This window comes from Teleopsis dalmanni, chromosome 2 (genome assembly GCF_002237135.1).
Source record: "Teleopsis dalmanni isolate 2A chromosome 2, ASM223713v2, whole genome shotgun sequence".
Lineage (NCBI taxonomy): Eukaryota > Metazoa > Arthropoda > Insecta > Diptera > Diopsidae > Teleopsis > Teleopsis dalmanni.
In genome coordinates this window covers 62,188,303-62,196,605 of record NC_051847.1, presented here as the reverse complement: position 1 = coordinate 62,196,605, position 8,303 = coordinate 62,188,303, and the positions used below count along the sequence as shown (strand labels likewise).

Genomic DNA, 8,303 nt, shown 5'->3' with positions numbered 1-8,303 from the left:
ACTTTTATAACTCGAATTTTCTAAAACTCGAAACAAAAACAGTGCACCAAGGTTTTAGAGAGCAAATTACATACAATTCTGCTTCCATAACTGGAACTTCTATAACTCGAATTTCTCTATAACTCGAACAAAAATTTTGTTCCGTGCCGACAGGAATATGGGAAAGTGCATTCGAATTTGAATAAGTCGAATTTTTGTTTTAAGTATAAATGCATTTAGCTGTTAGGGGAAGTCCCTTTTTCCAAACCAAAGGTTTAATTTTTTTCTTATGTTGCTTTGTACAAAAACCAGTCGTTGGCAACGTGGTTTAAAGTTAATAAAATAACTTCCAAAGATACTCTTAACCATTACATTATATTTTGCTTGACAATGAAATTTGTACATCAAACTTTCCTACAGATGACGATATTATTGAGCACTATAGCTGTAAATTATTGTATCCAATTCTAAGCGCAACGGAAAGTGATGATGAGGACTCGGTGGATATAATTGCTCATCGGCCTTCCAAGCATGAAGTAGGAGACTCATTCAAAATTCTGAATTTATATTTGCAAAAGAATGATATAACAACTGATCACTATAAGGTTTTAAATAAAGTGGAATGTCTTCTTACTGAAAATAACAAAAAGAAAAATTAAAATCCCAAACACTTATTTCTAATTATTTCACTTCACTATAACTTTTGTGCTGTATTTGATTTCAAATAAATAAATAAATATCTTAAAATATAATTCTAGTTTTTTTCAAAAATAAAAAAAAAAAATTCTCTAATTCGAGTCTCCATAAGTCGAACCTTTTCTTTGCATAACTGGACTTCGATTTATGGAATTTTGACTGTATTTAAATTTGTTTATAATAAAGCCATAAGCAAATTGCTAAATATCTTTTCTCCAAAGGTATTTAATGTGAGATCTTTTTATTATTAACATTTCCGTCTACATTTCCTTCTATTACATTTAAAAAACAAAGGCAAAAGAAAACATAATATTAAACATAATGTTATAAATTATAATCTAGAATAATTAATGCAATACAGTTTATAAAGTATTTTAAAATAATATATTTTGAAACAATTCTGCAAAATGCTGTCTTCCAAGTATAAAACAGATTTTTTTAATCAAGTTATTATGATTAAATGAGGAAAATGCGATATAAGGAGAGGAAGAAGCTATTAATTTTATTGGCAGTTTTCTATTACATAGTAATCAAATCATAATCCAAGTTAATTATAAATACTGATGCAAATACGAGAAAATGTTTATTTAGTGTTCACCAGGTCTGTCTTACAGTTAACTTCAGGTATTTATCCAAGTAATAGCTGAAAACTTTTAAATTAAAAATAACAAAAGAATTTTTTAAAATAAAAAAAAAATTCTACAGTACAGAGAGATGATCAAAATTCAAATAAAACAAGGAACGCTTATTGGCGTTCAGAAGTTATTGTCCAATGGAAAACCATTTAATAGTTTTCAAGGAATACCATATGCAAAGCCACCAGTTGGAATGCTTCGATTTAAGGTAATTTTTAATTTGTAATTTATATTTTAATTATGTTCTCGACTTGGATAGTCACCAGTGGCGCTTAAACAATTTGAAGTACAAGAATTGGATTGTTCTAAAGAACGCGATATATCACATCATCGTGATCCTTTTCTGCAAAAAATTGTTGGTTCAGAAAACTGTCTTCATTTAAACGTCTATGCGCCTCAATCAGCTAATGAAAAACAATTGCCAGTTATGGTTTGGATACATGGTGGTGCCTTCTGGTTTGGTAGTGGAAACAGTGATTTGTGAGTTTTTACTTAAAATAATTAAATCCAATAATTTATCTGGTTTTAATTATAGTTTCTATCCACTTAAATTAATGGAACATGATGTTGTTGTTGTCACAATTAATTACCGTTTAGGAGCATTGGGATTCTTAAGTTTACCCGAGGAAGGCATCTATGGTAATGCTGGATTAAAAGATCAAGTAAATAATAAATTGTCATTCATTAAAAACTGATTTGTAATGTCTTTGTTCTACTAATACAGCGTCTTGCTTTGCAATGGGTACAGGAGAATATTGCAAAATTCAATGGTGATCCAAATAATGTAACAATATTTGGTCAAAGTGCAGGAGCAGCTTCTGTTCATATGCATTCTTATGCCGATCATGCAAACAAATACTTTCACAAAGTTATAATGCAAAGTGGTACTGCTAATATGGAATGGTCATTCCAATCTAATCCAGGATATAAAACCCGAAAATTAGCTAAGTTATTAGGTTGTGAGTCGAATAAAACAAGTGATATACTAACGTTTTTGCAATCAGATGCTGTAACCGCTGATAGAATACTACTTTCCAGTCCTTGTGTACTAACAGAAGATGAACGGCGGCGTGGTCTTCCAGTACCCTTCAAGCCAGTAGTTGAAGATAAAAATAGTCCTGACATATTTATCAAAAAACCTATATTAGAAAGCTTACAAACAATTAATGTCGTAAAAGTTCAAACTATAATGGGCTATAATTCTACCGATGGCTTAGCTTTGTTATCAAATGCATTACGGAAATTAAATGCTATAGATAATGACTTAGAACGGTTTGTACCACGTGATATACCATTGCAAGTATATAGTCCTGGTATTAAAGCCATTGCTAAAGAAATGCGAAATTTTTATTTTAATGGTGGAATTATAAATGAAAAATCCTTAAATGAACTCGCGAATGTATTGAGTGATTATCACTTTGTTGTTGACATGCAGCATGCCGCAGAGTATCAAGCTCGTTATCAATCGAATGCACCATTATTCTTTTATCGTTTTAATTATGTTGGTGACCACAATATGTACAAGCGAATATTCCAATTCGAGGCACTTAATGGAGCATGTCATGGTGATGAATTATGTTATATTTTTCAAACAGCTGGTGATAAAACAACTTTAACACCGGGTGATGAAATATTTGCCAATAAATTGTGTCAGCTTTGGACAAATTTTGCAAAATATGGAAAACCAACTATTGATGACGCAATCAACTGGAAACCAGTGACATGTCCGAAAACCGAAGATAGTGAATTCGAATTAGATTACTTGTCTATTGATAAACAATTTGAAATGAAAAAAAATCCTGAAGAAAATCGTATGAATTTCTGGCGCAAAATCTATCAAAATTATAATAGAATCGATTATTCTAGGCTTAGCGCTAAACTTTAATATCAAATTAAAGTGAATAAGAAAAGTGTCCAATAAATAAAACCTATGACAATTATATTAAATTTGAATAAAATATTTTCGAATTAAATTAACTTCGAATCGTTATCTTAATACCATCTCTTAATATTTAAAAACTGGTAATATATCAAATTATAAGAAGCGAATTTATAATAGCTATTTTTTTACACACAGTTTATACACAGTTTAGTTTTTACACAGTTTATAGGACTATAATCATAAACATTCAGTTTCGTATTATTTTTTTAATTGTACGTATTTGATTCTGTTGTCCTATGTAAAGACTGGTCTTTCCTTAAAGCACTGCATTTTAAAATATTTCATAACTTTTAAAATCTAGAGATCTGGAGTTCACGCGAGAGATAAAATAGATTGTTGTAAAAGAAATTATGTGATAAATCCTCTTCTCCTCCCCTATTATAATCTTTTAAATTACCGATTTTTTGTTTGAATGGGAAGATATGAATGCAGCTACCAGTAGTTACCAAAAAGACTATAAACAATATCAGTATGTTTAAAGCTTGTTATTAAAGAAGTTTATATTTGAAACTTCAAATTTCGATAAGATTTCGTTGTAATTGGCGATGAAACGTGCAGATGGAGATGACTTCATTTGATAACCAATTTCATCATAATAAACGATCAAAGTTCGCTTACAAAATTTTTATATTTTCAATTTTTTAAACTTAGATAAGCTTGCATTTAAAAACTCAGGTAGATAGATATAACTATAATATATTGATTCGATAATATAATATATTGATTGCATTGAGTTTATAAGTAATAATATTTATTTAATATTTATAAAAACTAGTTATTAGATTAATCTAAACTTCCGGCAGACGGCTAAAATGCCATAGCTGTAAGCTTTATATATATAATATAATTGTTATTAATTTCTATGTTATACAACAAATTAAAAATGAATTAAAAATAAAGCTAATAATACTAATACTAATACAATACTACTATATTGATTCGATTTGTTGAATGGATCAAAAAATATGAATTTTATAAGAACACAATACTTCTAACGAAATATTATTTAAATAAATACAATATAATATAATATATGTTGAAAAATTGTATTGCATTATTTATTTAATACAGACCCGTATTTGTCTTACTGACTTAAAACCATCTGGACAAAAGAATATATGTTTGTGCTATAAAGGAAGATACAAAATGTGGTTCTTATGAATTTATTTTTCGGTCCTGTTGATGATATATAAATGATTAGATGAATGGTGAGAGTATAAGTTCCACTCCTAGCTTAATTTAAAAATTCAGTGACTGTATTTAAGTTAATGGTTAATGGTAAGTTAATGGTTAAGGATGTGTTTACTTCAATACAATTAAATTCAGTTATATGTCATATAAAGTCAGATAATGTCAATCCAATTTAATCAATATCAATAAATATTAATCCAATTTAACTATTCCAAATATTTATATTTAATGTTTTTATAACTAAGGTAATTCTATTTTTCCAGTGAAAATCAATTTTTCTCTGGTATGACTTTCTGTCAAATGCTAAAACATAATTATTTTACAATTTATTTGATTATTATTTTTACTTGTTACTAAAATATATTAGTAATTTTTACAAAATTAATTAGTTAATTTTTTCTTCTAATGAAATTTAAATTAAAATAATTCGAAAGTTAATTTCTTTCAGCTATACAATTAAAATATACAAGTTTTTAATAAGACCATAAAAAATAGATCAAATCAACAAATAAGAGAAGTATGCATTTATTTAATAGAGCAACTGAAATGTATAGTTCTACAGATATAAGTGCTTGGTAGTTGTCTCTCATAAAGTTTTATAGATGTAAATGCTTGGTAGTTATCTCTCATACAGTTTCATAGATATTAATGTTTTGTAGGTTCTCTCATATTCAAATAATGAAATCATATTTCAATATAACCGTAATTACAGTATTTAAACTAATATATATATAAGAAAGGGCTTATTAAATGTTAGCTTTGCTTTGAGTTAACTTCAGATGCTTATCAACGTTAAATGTAAAAGGTTTTAATTAACAAAGGCTCGAACAAAGTACGAAGAGATGATAAAAGTTCAAATAAAACAAGGAACGCTTGTTGGCGTTCAGAAGTTATTGCCCAATGGAAAACCATTTAATAGTTTTCAAGGAATACCATATGCAAAGCCACCAGTTGGAACGCTTAGATTTAAGGTAATTTTAATTAATTTAATTTAATTAATTTGTTAATTTGTATTTCAATTATGTTCTCGACTTGGATAGTCACCTGTGGCGCTTGAACAATTTGATGTACAAGAATTGGATTGTTCTAAAGAACGCGACATGTCACATCATCGTAATCCTTTTCTGCAAAAAATTGTTGGTTCAGAAAACTGTCTTCATTTAAACGTCTATGCGCCTCATTCAGCTAATGAAAAACATTTACCAGTAATGGTTTGGATACATGGTGGTGGCTTCTGGTTTGGTAGTGGAAACAGTGATTTGTGAGTTTTTACTTAAAATAATTAAATCCAATAATTTATCTGGTTTTAATTATAGTTTCTATCCACTTAAATTAATGGAACATGATGTTGTTGTTGTCACAATTAATTACCGTTTAGGAGCATTGGGATTCTTAAGTTTACCCGAGGAAGGCATCTATGGTAATGCTGGATTAAAAGATCAAGTAAATAATAAATTGTCATCCATTAAAAACTGATTTGTAATGTCTTTGTTCTACTAATACAGCGTCTTGCTTTGCAATGGGTACAGGAGAATATTGCAAAATTCAATGGTGATCCAAATAATGTAACAATATTTGGTCAAAGTGCAGGAGCAGCTTCTGTTCATATGCATTCTTATGCCGATCATGCAAACAAATACTTTCACAAAGCTATAATGCAAAGTGGTACTGCTAATATGAAATGGTCATTCCAATCTAATCCAGGATATAAAACCCGAAAATTAGCTAAATTATTAGGTTGTGAGTCGAATAAAACAAGTGATATACTAGCATTTTTGCAATCAGATGCAATGACTGCCGATAGATTATTATCTTGCACACTTGGCGTACTAACAGAAGATGAACGGCGGCGTGGTCTTCCAATACCCTTCACGCCAGTAGTTGAAGATAAAAATAGTCCTGACATATTTATCAAAAAACCCATATTAGAAAGCTTACAGGAAATGAATGTAGTGGAGATTCCAACTATAATGGGCTATAATTCTGCCGAAGGTTTAATTGTTTTAAGTTATGGATTAAGCCAAATTAATGCTATAGAAAATGACTTTGAACGGTTTATACCACGTGATATATCTTTGCCAGTAGATAGTCCTGGTGTAAAAGTGGTTGCTAAAGAAATGAGAGATTTTTATTTTAAAGATGGGATTATAAATGAAAAATCCTTAAATGAACTCACTAATATATTGAGTGATTATTTCTTTATCATTGACATGCAGCGTGCCGTAGAGTGTCAAGCTCGTTATCAATCGAATGCACCATTATTCTTTTATCGTTTTAATTATGTTGGTGACCACAATATGTACAAACGAGTATACCAATTCGAGGCACTTAAGGGAGCATGTCATGGTGATGAATTATCTTATATGTTTCAAACAGCTGGTGATAAAACTACTTTAGTACCGGGTGATGAAATATTTGCCAATAAGTTGTGTCAGCTTTGGACAAATTTTGCAAAATATGGAAATCCAACTATTGATGACACAATCAACTGGAAACCAGTGACATGTCCGAAAACCGAAGATAGTGAATTCGAATTAGATTACTTGTCTATTGATAAACAATTTGAAATGAAAAAAAATCCTGAAGAAAATCGTATGGATATCTGGCGCAAAATCTATCAAAATTATAATAGAATCGATTATTGTAGACATAGCGCCAAACTTTAATATTAAATTATAGTGAATAAGAAAAGTGTCCAATAAATAAAACCTATAATAATTATAACAAATTTTTATGAAATGCATTCGAATCAAATTATCTTGAATCGTTTAAAACTTATCTTTATACCATATTTTAATTTCTTAATGTATCACAGAGATCTAAAAACTAGTGATACATGGTTTTTTTCTAATGTTATTCTTTATAAAATAGTCACTTATTATAATATTAGAAGTGTGCTATCAAAATTTATAAGAAATAGATTTATATTAAATATATTTGCTACTAAGCAGTGGCGACGTGTGTTCTATCTGGAAGGGTGTGCGGCCCTTATACAATATTGTAAAAACATGTACCACTTAAATTAAAAATGATAAATTGAAATATATAAGAAGGGTGTGCGGCCCTTACACAATGTTGTAAAAACGTGTACCACTTAAATTAAAAATGATAAATTGAAATATATAAGATGTTTTATTAATAATAACTATATTACATTAGGCAACAATATATTCACAATATAACATTTGATAATTCATTAACAAAATAACATATTAAACAAATTAAATAAATAATTTATGTGTAAGTTTAATATTATATCAATATGGAATAAATACAACTTTTCACATATATCTTACAACATCAAAACAACTTTTTTCAAACAAAAGAGTTTGTATTTATAACCAGGGACCGAAAATAACAGTTATTTTAATATTTTTTATGAAAAAAAGCAGCAACAAAAAGTTGTCTAAACTCTTATTTAAGTAAATAGTTATCATTCTAATAACTTTTATCCTTAATATTATGCATGCTTTTTATATATGAGCTTTTTAAAATAAAACTCAAAAAATAATAATTAAATTTGATTTTTATTATATTCATCAAAAATAATAATTATTATATGCCTTTTTTTATTTTTTTCGCGCAGAAATAACTCTTAAAATTTGCTTCTTATTTTAAAACGCACAAATAACTGGTATACTTGCGTTATATAATATAAAAAGCAAGAGTATCGCGCAAATTCTGCGCGATATTTTTAAAATGAAAATATAAAATGCAATTTTCATACAAGGTAGTTGTTTTTGTAATTCCATAGAAAATGTTTTAAAAGGTTGGTGCAGGTAAAGATTTAGTTCAGTTTTTTGTTTTTGTATTTTGGATTCATATTTTGTATTTATATTTGTATTTTGTAGGAGAACAAA

At 28.3% G+C, this 8,303-nt stretch overlaps 2 protein-coding genes across 2 annotated transcripts; both read left to right on the top strand.

Annotated features, from left to right (window-relative positions):
* The first annotated feature begins 1,389 nt into the window (after positions 1–1,389).
* LOC119680616 (venom carboxylesterase-6-like) lies at positions 1,390–3,222 on the top strand. Its single transcript, XM_038093533.1, has 4 exons — positions 1,390–1,518; positions 1,570–1,790; positions 1,846–1,972; positions 2,035–3,222. Exons 1-4 carry the CDS (start codon positions 1,390–1,392, stop codon positions 3,193–3,195), a joined length of 1,638 nt encoding a protein of 545 aa, XP_037949461.1. The 3' UTR covers positions 3,196–3,222.
* Positions 3,223–5,229: 2,007 nt separating this feature from the next.
* On the top strand, positions 5,230–7,118 carry LOC119679959 (acetylcholinesterase-like). The gene is made up of 4 exons (XM_038092561.1): positions 5,230–5,414; positions 5,484–5,704; positions 5,760–5,886; positions 5,949–7,118. The coding sequence occupies exons 1-4, from the start codon at positions 5,286–5,288 to the stop codon at positions 7,107–7,109; spliced, it is 1,638 nt and encodes a 545-aa protein (XP_037948489.1). The 5' UTR covers positions 5,230–5,285; the 3' UTR covers positions 7,110–7,118.
* The last annotated feature ends 1,185 nt before the right edge of the window (positions 7,119–8,303 follow it).